The 18,677-nt window shown below is 36.0% G+C and overlaps 1 protein-coding gene across 1 annotated transcript in view; it reads right to left on the reverse strand.

Annotated features, from left to right (window-relative positions):
• Positions 1–18,677, reverse strand: part of TTC21B (tetratricopeptide repeat domain 21B) — a 75,611-nt gene that overhangs the window by 33,454 nt on the left and 23,480 nt on the right. The window contains exons 12-19 of the mRNA XM_046019862.1: positions 16,215–16,344; positions 12,518–12,675; positions 10,643–10,867; positions 8,692–8,930; positions 7,232–7,304; positions 6,644–6,754; positions 5,785–5,923; positions 4,052–4,158 (exon numbers count right to left, since the gene is read on the reverse strand). Coding sequence (XP_045875818.1) covers positions 4,052–4,158; positions 5,785–5,923; positions 6,644–6,754; positions 7,232–7,304; positions 8,692–8,930; positions 10,643–10,867; positions 12,518–12,675; positions 16,215–16,344 — 1,182 coding nt within the window. The remainder of the gene's footprint in view (positions 1–4,051; positions 4,159–5,784; positions 5,924–6,643; positions 6,755–7,231; positions 7,305–8,691; positions 8,931–10,642; positions 10,868–12,517; positions 12,676–16,214; positions 16,345–18,677) is intronic.

Here is an 18,677-nt window from a genome sequence, read left to right on the forward strand (position 1 = left end):
TTAATTTAATATGCCAAAAAGTGATTTTTTTCCTGTAGTTAAAAAATTAAAATAATGTATGGTTTCCTTTGAGTCATTCAACTAAAATTTCAAACACCTATCATGACAGACAGATTTTAAGATGACTCCCATGACCCTCACCTCCTGGTCTTCACTCCCTTGTATAATCACCCTGCGTGTGAGGTGTGACCTAGAACTTGCTTGTAACCAACAGGATACGGCAAATATGATAGAACGTCACTCCCATGATTATATCATGTAAGACTGTCTTGTTAGCAGACTCATTCTACAGCTTTTCTCCCTTGCTGGCTTTGAAGAACTGTTAGGCATATCAGCTGGCCTACCAGGCAAGGAGCTGATGAACCTCTAGGGTGTGGAACCTCTAGGATCTGCAATAAGAAGCAAACAAGAAGCTGGAGCCCTAAGTCTTACAACCTCGAGCAAATGAATTCTGCTAATAACCTGTGTAAGCTTGGAAGTATATCCTCCCCTCGACAAGTCTCTAGATGAGAACCCAGCCCTGGTCACACATTGACTATCCTGACACGCTGTAGAGGACCCAGCTAAAACATGTCCAGAGTATGGACCCACAGACTGTGGAAAAAATAAATGTGTGTATTGTTTCCATTGACTAAAATTTGTGGTAATTTGTTACATGGCACAGAAAACTAATGAGGCAAGAACCTAGCATTTGCTAGGTTCACAAAACATGAGCTTATACCTACATTCACTGAAATTTTAATTTTAGCAGAAAGATAGATAATAAAATAATTACAGCCAATTATGAGGAGTTTTATGGCTGGGAAATACCAGTTCCTATGATAGTACACAATATGAGACCTAACCTAGTCTTGGAGGTGAAGTGAGATTTAAAGAATTACTGGTAGTTACACCCACGTGAGTTTGGGAGAAATCAAGGAGATGGAACTGGAGTACAGGCATTCGCAATTATCGGTGAAGGAAAGAACGTAAGGGATACTATTGCTTGACCAAAGAATTAGAGGGAAAAATGGTTAGAAAGACAGAGAAAATTTACATCAGGTAAGTCTGTTAAATAATTTTTTTTATTCTAGAGGGCAGTTTTTTTCTACAGAGCAGTTACTACTACATGTTTATAAGCAATGGAGTAACAAGATCAGGTCTGTCTTTCAGACCAATCACGCTAGTGTTGAGGAGAACTAACTGGAATGAAACAAGATTGGAAGAGGATAGGGATCTGTTAGGAGGCTAATGGAGGGGTGTGGGCAAGAGATAATGCGGGACAGGGCAAAAGGTGACAGAGATGAAAGACATGGAAAAATGTGGAGTTATTTTAGAAATCTGAAGTTTTTAGAAAGTAGAATTAATAAGACTTGGGGCTTCTCTAATGTAGCAGTTCTGCCACTGCCTAAAATGTTTAGTAACCATGCGAAATACTATGATGGAACTTCTAAAATCCTATAATGTGGGCATTGAGCTCAATAAATGGTTCCTGAATAAATAAATCTGTAAGTTGCTTTTGAACTGTAACTCAAGATTTATCTTTTTGGAGATCGGAATGCAGAGAATGTTAACAACTGAGAAGAATTTTATGGCTCTTTAAATTTATTTAAAGAGGATAACCTCCGTGCTGTACCATATAAGCTTAAAATTAATTAAATTTGGTTCATTGAGATAGTCTAACCATGAATACTGTTTATTCTCTTCTTAGTGTTGCTTGATATAGCCACTCATATAACATAAGGACTCACATAAACAGGGCAGCTGGGACTGGACAAGAAGGTAAAATAGGCCAAATTCACTTCTAAAATATTTTAAACATCTAAATTTACTGATATTACACTTTCTTTGTAGCTAATGATAGCTATCCTAGGGTTAGGTATCATTTTCTTACCATGTGATCAGAAAATAGGGATAAAACATACCAACAATTAAGGATAAGATATTAACACTTTAAAGATGACATGTTGCAATGAAATCATAAACTTGGATGGGTATCACAGAAATCTAATGACCCAACCTCAAATCATTCACAACTGGAATAAAAAAAATTGGACATATTGGACAAATTATTGAAATGTTTGTTTTACACACACATACACACATACCACTGTTAGCTAAAGCTCAAAGTCAGTTGTTAAGCATCTGCCTTTGGCTCAGGTCAGGATCCCAGAGTTCTGGGACTGAACCCCGAATAGGGACCCCTGCTCAGCAGGAAGCCTGCTTCTCCCTCTCCCACTCCCCCTGCTTGTGTTCCCTCTCTCACTTCGTATCTCTCTGTCAAATAAATGAATAAAATCCTTAAAAAAAATAAAGCTCAAAGTCAAAACATTTGATAAATTATCTGGAGAATGCAGAACTCTTCTGGGTACATGAAAATTAGGTCAAAAGGTGGTAAGTACTATGGATTTCTAGAAAGCATATAGGATTACTAGTGAAGTACTCTATGTTCTCCTTAAGTTCTGAGAAGATGCAGGATAAATCAATTAACAAACCTGACTTAACTGACACATATTGAAATAAGCACTCAGTAATGACAGAAACACATTATTTTAAATCCACAAGTTACCTATAACAAATCTGATTATAAAATATAGGATAGAGAGCAAGCTTTAACAAATATCAAAGAACTGAATTGTTCAAAGTAGGTCTTTGACCACAGTAGAATTAAATTAGAAATCAATATCCAAAAGATAACAAGGACTCAAATACAGAGAAACTGGTGGTTAGCCAGAAGGGAGGGGGTAGAGAGATGAACAAAATTGTGAAATGGATTAAGAGGTACCCCCCAAAAAAAGATAACAAGAAAATCAGAAGTGCCTGGAAATAACCCATTTGTTAAAGAAGGAATCAAAGTGAAAAGGAGGAATATTATGAACTGAGTAATAATAAATTTGTGGGAGGTAGTCAAAGCAATACTTACAGAAAAATTATCAACTTAATTGAGAAAGAACAGAACTAAGGCTAACTAATCTATTACCCAACATACTTTTTCAATAAGCTAGGCAAAGAGCAGCAAACCAAATCCAAAAAAAGTAGAAGAAACTAATTAATGAGATAAACAGAAAACATTTAATGAAGCCAGAAAAGCAAAAGATGGTTCTTCGAAAATATTAAGATATTAAACTCCTGGCATAATTGATCATTGATAGTAGAAGGAAAATAAAATAAATTCACCAATATCAGGCCATAAAAGATCACATTTTTACAGCACTTGCAGACATTCGAAAACAAGAAGATATAATGAACAAATTTAAAATACAGCCATTCAAACTAATGTAAGAAGCTTAAAAATGATCAGTCTGAATTCTAAAGATGTTGAATCCACTAATCAAAACCTTCCATCAATGAAGCCTCAAGGTCCAAATGGTTTTAACTCTGAACTGTCCCAAATATTAAAGAAACAACAATAATCCTAGAGATCCAAACACCCTCAGGAACATAGATATACAAATTTTGAACATTAAAATTCATAACAAAGTGACATTCAAGAAATACAAGGGTGGTTTAACATTTGAAAATCAATCAATTTAATACAGTACATTAACAGGGAACGAAAAATAGGAGAAGAGTCCATGATAACCTTGGTAGCTGCAGAGTGCTGTAGATAAAATTTAAGTCATTTATTAAAACAAATGTTAACAAGCTAGAAATTGAAAAATCATCAAAAACCATCAGGTGCTTAGGAATGCATCCAAGAAAACATGTATAAAACCTCTCCTTAGAAAATCTCAGAATATTAAGAGAAATTAAGGAAGATAAAAACAAACAAAAGAGAAAAAAATGAGTTCACATCCTGCCTATGACCCTAGTTGTGTGGCTTTACACAAATTATTAAACCAAACTTCCTCAGCTATAAAAGATTTTAAAATATCAACTCGCTCTAATCATTACACTGGTTAGCAAGAACACATTTAAGCAGTACAACCTACTGGCATTCAATCATTATTTCTATTTTGGCTTATTTTCTGTCGCAGTTGAGCCAAAATAAATGGTCTTCCTCTTACATGTGGTATATTGCCTTCTGTTCCCACCTCCCACTGCACAGCCACTCACGAGCAATGGCATTTACCTGTTGTAATGAAGTGATTGCATCACCAGGTCTTTCCATTTTACTATAAACTTTTGCTAGAAGAACATGAGAACGTCCATCTTCCATGAGAGCAGATAGTTCATTTACTATGAGAGAAGATAATGGGGAAAAATATTCATTTTAAATGAATGTTTACATTTTCCACAAGTTTTAAAACTGGTCTTTAGAAAGAATGGTTTTGAACAACTGAATAAAGTTGAAAAACTTTTTTAAGTCAGTTAACTGAAGGATGGCCAAATTAAAAAAAAAAAAAGATTGAAGATTTTCATCTAGCTGGAAGAAAAGTTAAAGAACTGGATAAGAAAAAGGTTTTTCTTAAACATATATTAAGAGATAACAATGTAACCATACACATAAAATTTTCTTTTTTTTTTTTTTTTCCATACACATAAAATTTTCAATGTTCCTTTTTTAAGTCTGTAAACATCTTTACTGAAGTTATTAAAAAATAATATAGACTAGTTGCTATGGGGTCATTGAGAAGATAACTGCTGTTTTAAAATAATAGATACTTGATAGGCAATGAAATGTGGTCTTTAAGAGCACCGACTTTGATGGCAGTCTGTCTGGTTTCAAACTGAGGCCTTCTCGCTTACTAGCTATATAACCTTGAACGAGGTACTTATCCAGTTTGTGGTTCTCTTTCATCTGTACAATACTGGAAGTAATAGTGCCTATCTCATAGGGTTGTAAAATTTAAAAAGTTTTTAAGTTATGAAATAAGTTCGCATATGCAATTAAAGTAGTCTAGTACCTGGTAAGTACTATTTAAATACTTGGTATTATTATTTTGTGATTTAAGAGCAATAAAAGAACCCTAGATAAATAACAAAACTATGTTTCTTCCACTATCAAGTGTATGGTCTGTGCCACATATGTATCAAAGTGGTTTATATATATAGTTTCTTTAAATTTCAGCCTGAGGGGCAGGTTTTGTTATTGGCACCTCACAGGTAAGAGAAACTATGAGATGGCTGTCACAGTGGGTCAGAGGAGCAATGCTGCACACATGAGAAGGGACCATACCCCACTGTGAAGACTTCGGCTTAAGGGAAATGGGAGAATAATGAATAAATGAATAAATAGAATCTTTAAAAAAAAAAAACACACAAAACAAAAAACTATGACGTTATAGAATATTATGATGATGACATTAAAATGAATGTACTAACATCAAACTATATCTGGCACATGCTGTCTGTGAAAAAAATTACAGGAGAGGAAAAACAACCCATTTGAAAAGAAAAATTATGCTTATTATACTTATATATTTACATATATACTAAAACACAAAAATGGCTACCTCTATGGAGGTAGTTTAAGAACAAGGCAAGTAGAATTCACAGGAGAATTTGGGACTTACACATCTTTTAGAATGCTGGATTTAAAAAAAAACCTTAAAAGAGTAAAGATTATAAAAGTGTTTACTTTATGAACAAAAACATCAGATGTAGTTGTAATTTAAAGGAAACTCCCTTTGTATCATTTGGAAAGTCCAGTATCTTTCTATAACACAATTGGTTGTTTGATAAAACTGTTATTATTCAAATATCTTATTTTGGTAGAGTGACATGCTCATAAATGAATAATCAATGTCACACATATAATATTGAGAATACAAATAAACATTTATGTAATATAAAAATAAAGCAGATCAGACATATCAGGTACGGTACACTTTTTTTTTTTTCAAATCAGAAAGACTTTCATACCAGGTTCATGAGCTAGAGCATGTTGAAGAACTTTTTCTGCTTTGTCATACCATTTCAATTTTAATAAAAGCTCAGCCAGGTCATAGCAAAGATAATTTTGTTGTCCACTTTTCAGAGCGGCTTCATAGTAAGTGATTGCCTAAACAAAATGCATTTCAGTTAGGAAAATAAGGCAATGAGAAAGGTATTAAGCATAGATATTTATATATTACAGACTTAAAGCATATAAAAATTAGAAATAACCCAGGAGAAGCTTAGGCATATACCTGCCTATCAGTTATATATGCTATTTTTCTTAGATAGTCAAACATTAGACAAGGCAACTAGCATTTCTTATGAAAAGCAGCTAACGAAAGATGCTTGGTGAAACTGTTTTTACCAGTTTCAGTCCAGAGGCCAGTGAACTTTAGTGAATGCAAATACTCTGCCAGTGGTTGTATGTACGTTCAGTAGTTACCAGGAATAAAACAAGAATATAACAACTAAAGGAAAATCCATTATCCCTACTGGGGTCGCAGGGGGGAAGCATACAGCTTACCAAAACTGGTTCAACAGAAAGGACATCCGTTAGGCTTTGTCATATATTGAAAAAGATGCAACCGCAGCAACTTCATCATAATTGGTGGGTTGCAGGGTTTAGGTGTAAGATGAAGCCAGAATTAACTTTAGGGCCCAAACAGCCTTTGCAAAATGCAGCGACGAAGAGACACTGAGCAAATCTTTAACATAAATTCCAGTTTGTGAATACAAATTTGGAGTTTACAGCCATCAAGATATAAACAGTGCCTGCTAAAGACTTCTCACAGAGCAGGGTTTGAAACAATCCAATACACATATTTCAAACATATAAAGTACCTACCTTCGAATAGTTGTGAGTTTTGACAAGTGCTTTCCCAATTTTGCTTGCCAGTGTTCCATCTTTGGGATTCTGATTTAACGCTTGCTCATAAGCAACGATGGCTTCTTCGGGCTAATGTTAGCAGATACAAAAAAAAAAAAAGCAATGAATAAACAGCTTAGGTGGATCCCCTTAAAGGGCAACATTTCTATAATTAAAGCTCTACACCTGCAGTATTCACTCAGTAAGACAACTAAAGCACATATTTAAGTCTAGAAATCTTAACAACTTCAGAGAGGTGACAGTCACTAATGTTAGGTGTAACTTATCAGTAAACACCATTTTGGCCAGTAGCTCTCTTCATTGTTCCACTAAAAAGGGACTCTTAATTTGCTTCTGGTACCATCTCTGTTGCAAATGACAGTGTTGAATTACTGGATCCCAATATGAAAACAACTTTATTATAATGTTATCTCCTTTTTGTTTTGATGACTGGATAGTCAAATATTAAATAACATTTAAAAATTTGTTTTAGGAGACTATGAAGCTAATCACAAAAGTTTTACCATTTTTTTAAAAATCTGAGTTCAGTAGTATCAGAAACTTTACCTCCTGTATATTCATGTAAGCATCACCAAGGAGAAGAAAAGAACGAGGGCTGGGCATTCTTTCAGCAATTTCTCTAGAAATTAGACCAATTCTATTTAGTATACTGAATACAAATATCTTCTTCTAAATGAACTAAATAAAAGATAAGCTCATTTATTTCAATTAACCAAGAGCTTTCAGAGGACCTTGGACATTTCCAACAGTGTAACGCTGTAAAAGAAAGAACAACCCACCCATACCCACACCCAGGTTGTTTATGCTAGATCAAGTTCCTTTTTTCATTCCTTCTTTCCCTTTTCTGAAGTGCAGGTAGCAGGAGTACTGGTAGACTATAAACATCTCAATTCTCACTATACAGAAATACGTTTTGTTATCTCTAATTCTGAAATGATGTGGGCGTGGAGGCACAAAAATATCATGGGATGCTATTGCAACATATGGTTTCTCATTCATTTGGTCCAAAAGCTATGGTTTTGGGAAGTGTAATTTTATAGATGCTGCTGAAGAATTGAAGTCTACAACTAACGTGTCAGAGCTGCCTGAAACAAAGCCCATGCCTTTGATTACACTATCCCAGAGCATCCAAAACAACATGACCCTGTTTTAAAATGTTTTCCTATCACGAGGTGACAGCGCTGATCTTTTGGAAACGCCATAGAAAATATAATTTAGAACCCCCAGTTCATCCATCTATACGTGGGATGCTGCTCAGTTTCTTTGAGTCACTCAGCGCCTACAAAGAACCTGAGCAGTGTTCCGAGTTTGGATATTTACACACTACAGATGAACCAATGACTGAATTCATCAACATGTTGCTATGTTCTCAACAGATAAACATGCTGATTCTCTCTTACATAAAGTGTGTGCTTGTATGTTTACCTTTCTGTTTGGGGAGAAAGGTAAGAGCAACCCGTGTGTGTGTGTGTATGTCCATGTGTATAGACGGGCATGTAGGTGAATGTGTGTATCCCAGTAACCCCTAAGGGCACCAGCATATAACATAACTTTTAAAGTCCCTGTCCCTTTACCAAGGAGAATTTGTAATCCGCACCTTAGTGTGGTACATACTAAGCCATTACTTTCTATTGCTAGAGCTATTATGCTGAGCATTAAAAATGGCCTGGAATTGTTACATTACACAGCTTTCTTCAGCTATTAGAATGCAAGTAACTGTTGCTTTTGCCCCTGCCAAACAGGAAGACTGAAGATCTAGAAATCACATAATGAAGGAGGACAGCTAAGAATCTAGAGTAAGCCACAGGTTGAAATAATCATAATCACTATGTTTTATGTCTTAGGGAGAATGAATTGCTTGGTTAGTGTGATTGTGGTTGGTAGCTGAACACGTTACGGAAAGGGTCTATACTGTAAAGTACTTAAAAGAAAGAAAAAAAGAAATCTGGGAATTAATTTTAAGAAGTAAGTGTGTCAAAATACAATGGGTTGAGATAATCATTTACCTGTAACAAGTAATATATAACATTTTCTCTTTTCTGTGCTTCAGATAAATATCTGCCATTTTCTCCTTGACCTCTATGAAATAAGGCTGCTCAGCTGTAACATTTCGAAGCATACTTAAAGCCCGCTCCACGTCTCCTTGGGCCAGGGCTAGGTCTGCGTTAGCAATGGTAACACGTAATTCTTCAGAAGTCCCAGAAAATTCATGGATGGCATCTTGTAAAACTTTTGCTGCCTCGTGCTGTAAAGATGAAGTTAAAATAACAGTCTTTCAGAATATTAAACAAATTACATTAGAAATGAAGATTTTCTCCTAATCCAGAATGAACAGTAAATGCTAGCACAGTTAGGATCTTCATGAAATACTGACAGATTTTTGAAAAGTACAAAAATTTAAAACTAAACTCAGAGACCAAATTCAGAATATCTGTTAGCTGAAAAGTGTTTTCTTTTAAAGATTTTTATTTATTCATGAGAGACAGAGAGAGGCAGAGGAAGAGGAAGAAGCAGGCTCCCCAAGGAGCAGAGAGCCCAACGTGGGACTCGATCCCAGGACCCAGGATCACAACCTGAGCCAAAGGCAGACGCTTAACCATCTGAGCCACCCAGGTGCCCTGAAAAGTGTTTTCAAGACTGGGACAATGGCAGTTGCTACATGAGAGCTGCTGCTACGGCTAAAATTTAATAAACATTTACTTTGCATTCAGCATTATATTCACGCATTTAATTCTCACAGAAATCCTCTGATGTAGCTACTATCATTATCCCCACCTTACAGTAAGGAAACTGCAATCTGGAGAGTTAAGAAGTTATCAAATGACAGACTCAGAACCCAAACTCAGGCAGCCTGACCCCAGAGCCTAAACTCTTAGCCATGCTCATTACAGCCTCCTTGATGGGATCCAGTCCACAATCCTCCCTCGGACCAAATGGCTCTTCATTAACTAACAGACTACTTTATTGCCTATGCCAGGACCTAAATTCTGCTATGCCTCAGCTGAATACATTACCCCAATTCCAAATCCGTACCTCAATGAATCTAAAATGTCACTTATTTCAGGATTCATCTCAACTTTAGAGATTATAAGACATTCTGATTTCAGAAATGTTAACAAGTGAAAAAAACAGTGCATTTTAGAATCAACTATCTATGGTAGAATTGGTTCTTCTTAAATATATATTAGGCTAATATATTAGGAAATAGAAATTATTTTGAGATTTGGCAAGTTATCTAGACACAGCCTTCTTAATTTTCACTAAAATATGAAAATAACCAATAAGCAACTGTTGTAATCTGAAAACCAGATATAAATGATGTTAAGTTCCTCATTTTCTACAAGGCTTTGACTCTTCTCTCAAAAGTGCAGACTTGCTTGCTTTCTGTTTATTATTATATGTATTATTTTAAGTATTTGATTTTATGATCATCCTATGAATTTACCAAAGCTGTATTCATAAAATAATTCTTCTGTTTTCTCAACTATTAGAATTTGAGGTTGGTACTTTTATTTGATTCTAGTAGTACCTGTGTGTGCATGGACATGTGTGTGTGCGTGTGTGTGACTCCTTTCAGGAGTCCAAAGAATGATAACCATGTTATGTTATTAACAGTAGCCAATGTCATCGAACATTATATTACTATATTCATTACATTACATTAATATGTTTCATGGTACATAGTAATTTATGTTATTACTCGTATAATTATACATATATTAATATTCTGCCTGGCAGCTAATGAAAGTACAGTGATACCTGAGGTCACCCAGGTGAAAATTATGTTTAACCTCAGGGGCTTGCAAAGGACATGATTTGGTTCAAAGTAATAAAAATATATTTTCCAAATTTGACCAGTTGAGCAAGGAAATAATTTCAGCTGTTTCATTTCCTACTAATATATATACTTGTGTAACCAAGTTTAGAGCTGAACCACTGAATTAAAACTTGACTTACCTGTTCTCCATTTAAACGGTGAACCTCTACCAACTCAAGAAAGATTGATAAACGATGGTTTGCATCGACTTCGGTTTTTTTGTATTTTGATTTTGAGGAAGCTCCAGTTCTCCTCATTCCTGGTAAACTCATTGCCATGTGTAGAGTTTTAATAGCTTCTGCTATTTCTCCCATTTTCTTTTGAGACTGAGCTTTTATCAAATGATATAAAGGGTATTCTCTCACCTGAAAAAAATAGTATTTAGAAATACTTCCTTGGAGTGCTTACACCACCAACACATAATTTACAATCCACCAAACAGTCTACCTGTGATTGTATACATGAGGTCTATTTCTGTCCTTTTATCAACTTTTTGATCATCTACTGTGTTAAATCAGGTTCAGGCAACCTGCTACTACTTAACATCCTCCTGGGTGACAAACAAGGGGATTATGGGCTTTTACCATGATAGAAGAAAAAATACAAAAAAAAAAAAAAAAGCTTGCAGGACTAGCAAATATATTCTAGGAAATTTAGTTTTCAGAAAAGGAATATACCTTATCCGGACTCTAGTATGGATATCAAGTCATTAGATTTCTAGAAACACAGTTTTTTCCCTTTTATTCTGTAATTTTAAGATTAAAAATCTCAGAACACGTCAGTCAAACTTGGTTTTAAACTTTGATACTACTCTGAAACACACAGTTATGAAGTTTCTATCTTTATTTTGGGTACCAAACGTGTATACATACAATATAAGAAAATGACAAGAAGATCAAAGGAGGAGTCAAAGGCAGGAGATGATCCAGAATGAGGTGATGGGGCAGCCACCTAATGTCTAGAAAGGTTCCAATCATCCTTAAGGCTATGCCTGTGAGCCTGAGCTAGGCATCCCATTTTCCGGTGGGCTCTGTGTGAATACTCATGCTTCTGCTCTTCTTTCAGAGATTTTGATTCATTGGGACCGGGTACTGGCACTAGGGTGGTAATGCACCACTAGGCTTGAGAACTACTGACCTAACATGATCCCAGGGTCCTGGGATCGAGCCCCACATGGGGCTCTCTGCTCCGCAGGGAGCCTGCTTCCTCCTCTCTCTCTGCCTGCCTCTCTGCCTAGTTATGATTTCTCTCTGTCAAATAAAGAAAATATTTAAAAAAAAAAAAAAAAAAAAAAGAACTACTGACCTAAGAAGTGAGCACTGTCTTCTGCAAATCCTGAATTCTCCAGTCCACTGAAGGCTCCTCACATAACAGGGTTAAAGACCCTGTGAACCAAAGTAAAAGTCTGAAGAGCTCCTCCATGACTCCAGGTAGTTCAGGAAGCACCTGAACCTATGATTTTCCCTACTGCTTAGGGATATGGGATATAACACAGAATATCTTGGGATAGAAGTCCAGTGTGTCTATATCCTCAAACCACATAAAAATTTTCAAAATGACTAGGTGTTCTTTGATGATGACTCTAAAAACGTATTTAAAACCCACAATCCAGGAAAGAAACAAGCAATAAAATAGAGTTCTTACACATAAAAACATCTGGCATAATGCTCTGTAGTTTACAATTATTTTTATATACATCCATTAATACACTTAATGTCCACTATAACTGTAGGCTGTTATTATATGAGTTTTACAGAGAAGAAAACAGGTTCAGAGAGAGAAAAGTGGGAAAACCAGACACTGACCCCCAGGTCTTCTGTCTCCAAGTCCATATAGGTTTTTAATTACACCACAGCTACCTCCACTTTTTCTCCCACTGCTTGTAAATCCAAACTTTTTTTCCATTAAAAATAAATTAGCAAAACATTACAGGCAAAAAAAATACAATATGTCACCACTTGCTAAAGGTTCAAGGAGGATGGTATGTTTTATCCACCTGAATTTGGAATACTTACCTTAAAATTATAGCTCAGACAAAGTTCAAGTGACTGAGAACACAATTTGAATTTTTCTTGAGACAAATAAACCTGAGCCATCAGGAGATGAGCATCTGCGTAAGAAGGGTTGTGTTCTAGGCAATGCTGCAGGTTATTATAAGCTGCTTCAATGTCACCTAATAAGAGAAACAAAGCATTATAATTCAAATGGTTAAGAGACAGAGATGTGAGAGAGAGGAGGGACACTAGTAGTTTATGGATCATTCCACGCCCACCTGCCCCAGGTAGCCCCTTTCTAGTCTTCATGAAATAATATTCCTGTACGTCAGGCCAGCCATAAGGAGCAAACCAGGGAAAGCTGTGAAAAGATCAGAGTCAAACACCACTGCTACTTCTGCGAGGACTATAAATGTACCTTTATCTATTTTCCTGATCAAAAAACTTTTTACTTAAAATTTCATTACAGTAAGTTTTGCAAAACCCAGACATTTAAATAGCTAGAACTCTGTACTGTCATTTACATTAACAAAGGATATATAGTCTTATAATCATCCTTGACCAGAAATTTTACCACTGTATATAAAATAACAGAAAAAGCATAGGAATATATTCCAGACATTCAGAAATAGGAGACAGTGATTTAATATGCCTTTAAATGCCAAGTGTTAACAGCCAATGTTTTGGACACACATCCTCTGTATATCTGGGAGTCTTAGATGGAAGAAATGATCAAAATTAAAATGACAGGAATGGTGGAATCTGTTAGGCTTGGGCTGGTAGATGGGGTAGAAAGAGGCTCCTCAGAGAAGTAAGAGTATAAACTCCAGGTCCTAGAAGAACCTTCTAGTGATGTAACCCACAGCAATCTGCCTAAACCCATTTCACTGACTGGTGTTAAGTAGGTAGAGGAGCCCAGCTTCCCATTCAACCTCACTAGGAGCACTGGGGAAGAACAGACCCTAAATTACTCTCTGTTCCATCTTATTCCTTAACCTCACCTGATACCTCAACAGACCAAACAAGGCTTACAGTTAGAGCTTCCAGTTTCCAAACGCCCAACCTACCAACGACACAATCTAACTAAATAGAAAAAAATTTTTTAGAGAAGAGGATTAATAAACAAGTAACAGGTTGAGGCTGCATAATAACATACTAAACACAGTAAGAAAATTTGTCAATCAACCATCAAACATAATAAATAATATTGGACTATTTATTGCTGTGATATACTCGGATACTTAAGAACTGAACAGGCAGGGAAGGAAATAGGAAATGGGAAGGTTAAGTATAATAAACTGGTGTGCGAATTACCACTTCCATGTTCTTTAAGTAGGAAAAGTATTAAAGAGATAACCTGGAGGTTACTGCTAAGAGGGGAAAGCACACAGGAAAAGAATCGGGATTTACAAATAAGAGATTGAAGAATATGAAGACTGTACGAATAATTGAGATCAGAATCTTTGTTTCTTTTAAGAGTGATGGGGGGAAAGATGCGTGGTCAGTACTTAGAAGGTCACTAAATATTTAAAAATGAGAAATGGGTAATCAGTGTTGCAGAAAATAGCCATATAAACAAAGAACCCAACAAACCACATTTTTATCTAAGAGCAGCCCAATTTCCCTTAAGTGAAGAATGAAAGACATTTCTGTCCTGCATGTATGTCTTTGTGAGAGTCCCATGTAAAATAGAATTTGGCTGGCCTTTGTCCCAGGTTCCTGGGAGAGAGTCTTAAAATCTTGGAATTTCCTGAGTGAGAGGAGTATCTTCGTTGTTTGAGGTTGGCTTTGATCATTTATGTAAATAAGAAGATGAACAGTAAGCCCTAGATAGCTTATGTTAAGAGTATGACTCAACGGTGATGAGCCATGCCAGAAAGACCACCCACGGAGAGGACTGGGGCTTTGAACTACATATTATCTACCTGAATGGGGGAGCAGGACCCTGGAGACTGAGTTCAATCACATGCCCAATGATTCAGTCCATGCCTATATAATGAAACTCTAATAAAAACTCTAAACTTGGGGTGAGCTGCCCTGGTTGTTAATGCTCTCTATGTACTGTCATATACACACGTGTTGGAATGTCGATGTGTACTGACTCAACAGACTGTGAACAATGGCAGCTTCACATCTGGAACCCTCCCAGGCCTTCACCCTGTGCATCTCTCCCTTCCCATGGTTTGGTTTTAGTATCCTTTTGCTATACTAAAACTCTAATCATGAGTATAGCAATATCCTGAATTCTAGGCGTCATTCTAGTGAATCTGAACCTGAGGAGTCATAGAAACCCCAAATTTGTAGCCAGCTAGTCAGAAGCTCAGGTGGCTTTGGCAAACCCAGAACTTGTGGCTTCTGTCTGTGCCCTTAACCTGGGAAGTCTGGTCCAACTCTGAGTAGCTCTGGGGTTAGAAGTCATTGTACTTGGCAATTTATGAGGACACTGCTATTTGGACATTTGGCAGCACTATTTCAAATGACTTAAGGCTGCTGTTTTTAAAAATGGGGTCATGGGGCGCCTGGGTGGCTCAGTGGTTTAAGCCTCTGCCTTCGGCTCAGGTCATGATCTCAGGGTCCTGGGATCGAGCCCCGCATCAGGCTCTCTGCTCAGTGGGGAGCCTGTTTCTCCCTCTCTCTGCCTGCCTCTCTGCCTACTTGTGACCTCTCTCTCTGTCAAATAAATAAATAAAATATTAAAAAAAATAAAATAAAAATGGGGTCATATGAGACTTTCATTTCTAGAGACTTTGGCAATTAAGAATTACTATTACTATGTTAAGGCTGATTTTTTATCAATTTTCAAAATAATAAATGTCTAAAAAATATAACAGAACTCAAAGTCACAGTTTAACTATTTTGTAGATAATACCATTTGAACTGAGAGCAAAGTAAAAATACCATGTCACTAAACAGAACTTAGCCAGAAGAAGGTATTACAGAGCCACTTTTTATACCTAGAATATTTTAGAGATACAAGCTTTTGAGATCATCTATTTTTTTTTAACAGTTAAAATTGAGGTCCAAAAAATTAGCAAAGTCAATCTTCTCTCTCCATTATATGTAAGAAATAATCGTTTAGGATAATACCTTTAGGTTGGTTTCTAAACCTTATGATTTTATAAATTTAATTTCCTTTGAATGGCACTCATCTAGAAAAGATACATAAATATAAGCCCCAAAGGTTGGTCTACTATGTCTATTATATATATATTAAGTATATATGTATATATTATGACTATATTATGTATATAGTCACATAGCCGTGTGTCCTAAAAAACTAATGTTATATATCTGGGGTTATTTTTTAGCTCTACATAATCACAGGTTATGTATAGCTATTTATCAATTAATCAATACACTTCATAAAGGCCCAAAACCTGGCAAACCTTGCATCTGGCAATACCAATGAGTCAATAACTATGGACCAAAGACTATAAATTTTTACTACTATCTAAGTATCTGACAGACTTTTTTGTTAAGTGGTACAACTGCACTTTCCCAACTATTCACTTGAACAACAAAAGTTTATTGTAATTTTTAAAGAATTAAATAGTGAATATTATGCAATTTTATTTTGGATTAAAATTACTTATTTGTGCACAAGTGAAATGTATCTATGTGACTATTATCCATATAAGTGGCATACTTAGTTTATTACCCCTTGATTTTGTCAACATCAGAATAAAAAAGTTATTTTACATTTTTAAGTATATTCTACCTGATAAATATTTCACTTTTGCTATTAGGAAGACAGCTTGCAGAAGGCCTGGTACAGTTCTTACTATAGTCTCCAGGATTGAGGTACAACGTCTGAGAAGTGGAGAAAGAGGTTGCCCAGGACTTGCAGGCTAAATAAAACAAATTAGCATTTTATAAGTTTACTTTAGTATTTAGTTAAAAGTGAACACACATATTAAACTTCAGTGTAACTAGCAAAACTAAATATTTTTCCAAAATTTCTGTTATTCTGCTTTTGCATATCTTTACCATAACATGACTAATACTAATTTATCTCCCTGGGATCTATGAACAGACCATACAAATAATGGCTTTTATTCAGCAAAATAGCTATGAAATTATTACACAATTAACATATTTGATAACATGAAAGGAGTGTATTTGTTCAAAACCTGTGAAGGAAACATATTCAAAGGAAAGATAACTAAAAGGCAGAATTTCTTGCAGGAATTGAGAGTCGAGGCAATGTGAATTCTAATTCTGGATCTGCCTGGTGATTTATTCAGTTTGGTAACTTGCATTGGCCCCTATAGTACTGTATGATCAGTTTCTGAAAATTCTCTTTTTTTTCCTAGTAGAAATCAGAAGGTAGAACACACTCATGTGTACTGCACCAAATGCCTCATACCTTCACATTTTCTGCTTTTCTGCTGGCATGCTGAAGGTCCTCAAAGGTTTTTTTTTTAGTTTCTTGATTTATTAATATGCAGTGAATATGATAAGAAAAACAGCACTAGAACATTTATTGTTTTAATGGCTGTCTACCCAACCAACTTTTTATCCAATGGTTACCCACTCACAAGCTACAAATGTGATATTAGAATTTAAATGTCAAATGTTCATTCTCTCTGTTTTCCCCTACTAATTCTGCTTCCTTTATTTGAAAAAAATCTTCCCCATGGTCCCCCTATACCCCACAAATATCTATTCTTAGCTAGAGTATGGTCTCTTACTGACAATCACTTCTACCCTGAGATGTTGTTACTGACAAGAAAGTGCCACATCTCCTTGCTACCTTGCAGCACAAAAAAAAAAAGGTGAAAAATTTCAAAAAGAATTTCAAAATATTTTCAAAATATGACCACGGGTGCCTAGAATTAGGCATATTATATTTAAATAAGTAGAAACTTATTTAAATTTCTACAGCACTTATAATCTGTATAATAAAATTTAGCATTCTGTATCATCTTATACAATCCCATAGTAGTTTTGTGTTTTGTTTTGCTTCTTTTACATGGCTAGGGTCTCACGTGTCTTGAAGACTGGAATTTCACACGTTTTCAAACAGTAATGAATACAGAGTAAATTCTTTAAAAATATTTTTTCACTTGAAAACAGTGAAAGTATAGGTGATATAATGAGGTTAAGGTTCTTTGCCATCTGCTAAGAATTATTTATTGAAAAAATTATTTCTTAGAGAACCATCAGCATTTTTACTGTAAACACTTTCAGAGTGAAGCACATATGGACAATCTCCAAGATAACATCCATTTGATTAAAAAAAAACAAAAACCTATATTAAACGGGGCAAAGAACAGAGCTGGAGGACAGACCCCGTGAAAGCAGCACTCTGTGCTAATGAGGAGCCATCACGTTGACAAAGGTTAGACTGCAGGAACACAGCATGTCGTGGTCCAGGGACACTACGAGGTCTGGTATCCTCTGCTGTTACCTCCTCCTCACTGCATCCAAGTCACATTAGTTTCCCGTGTCCCTTCAGGCCACGGCACAACTGTTCCTATGCCTGAGACAATCTATATCGTATTTCCACATGAACATCTGAAGTTTTAACTTTTACCGTCTTAATGAGGCCTAACCAGATCGTCTTATCCAAAATCACCACACCTACCCTAGTCTGTTATTTTCTATTACCTCACTGACTTGACTGTATTATCTGTCTCCTCCTGCTAGTTCTGTATGCTTCAAGAGGGCAAAGGCTGTGGTTTACTCCTTCACAACGACCTCGCCAGCTCCAAACAGAGCCCTGGGTACTGTACAAGCATTTGCTGAGTGAATTCTGAATACTGCTCAAGTACTGGAACTTCCGAATCTAAGCAACTGAAAACAGATCATGACGGGGGACACTGGGAACGATCCTGGGTTTTATTCCAGAAGGAGTAATTTATTTTTCTTTCTTTTCAAGCTTTTATTTAAATTCTAGTTAGTTTACACTCCAATGTGGTTTTAGGTGTAGAATTCAGTGATTCATCACTTACATACAACACCCAGGGCCCATCATAACCAGTGCCCTCCTTAATCCCCATCACCCATTTAGCCACCCTCCACCCGCCTCCCCTCCAGCAACCCTCAGTTTTGTTCTCCATAGTTAAGAAGGGTTAATTTGAAATAGATTAGGAAAGTCTAGAAAAGGATGTGGTGATCAAAACAGCAGCATGGCTTCCCTAAAGAAAGGCCATTATCCTCATTTCCTCAATACAAGGAA

The sequence above is a fragment of the Meles meles genome, chromosome 9, assembly GCF_922984935.1.
Source record: "Meles meles chromosome 9, mMelMel3.1 paternal haplotype, whole genome shotgun sequence".
NCBI classification, from domain to species: Eukaryota; Metazoa; Chordata; class Mammalia; order Carnivora; family Mustelidae; genus Meles; species Meles meles.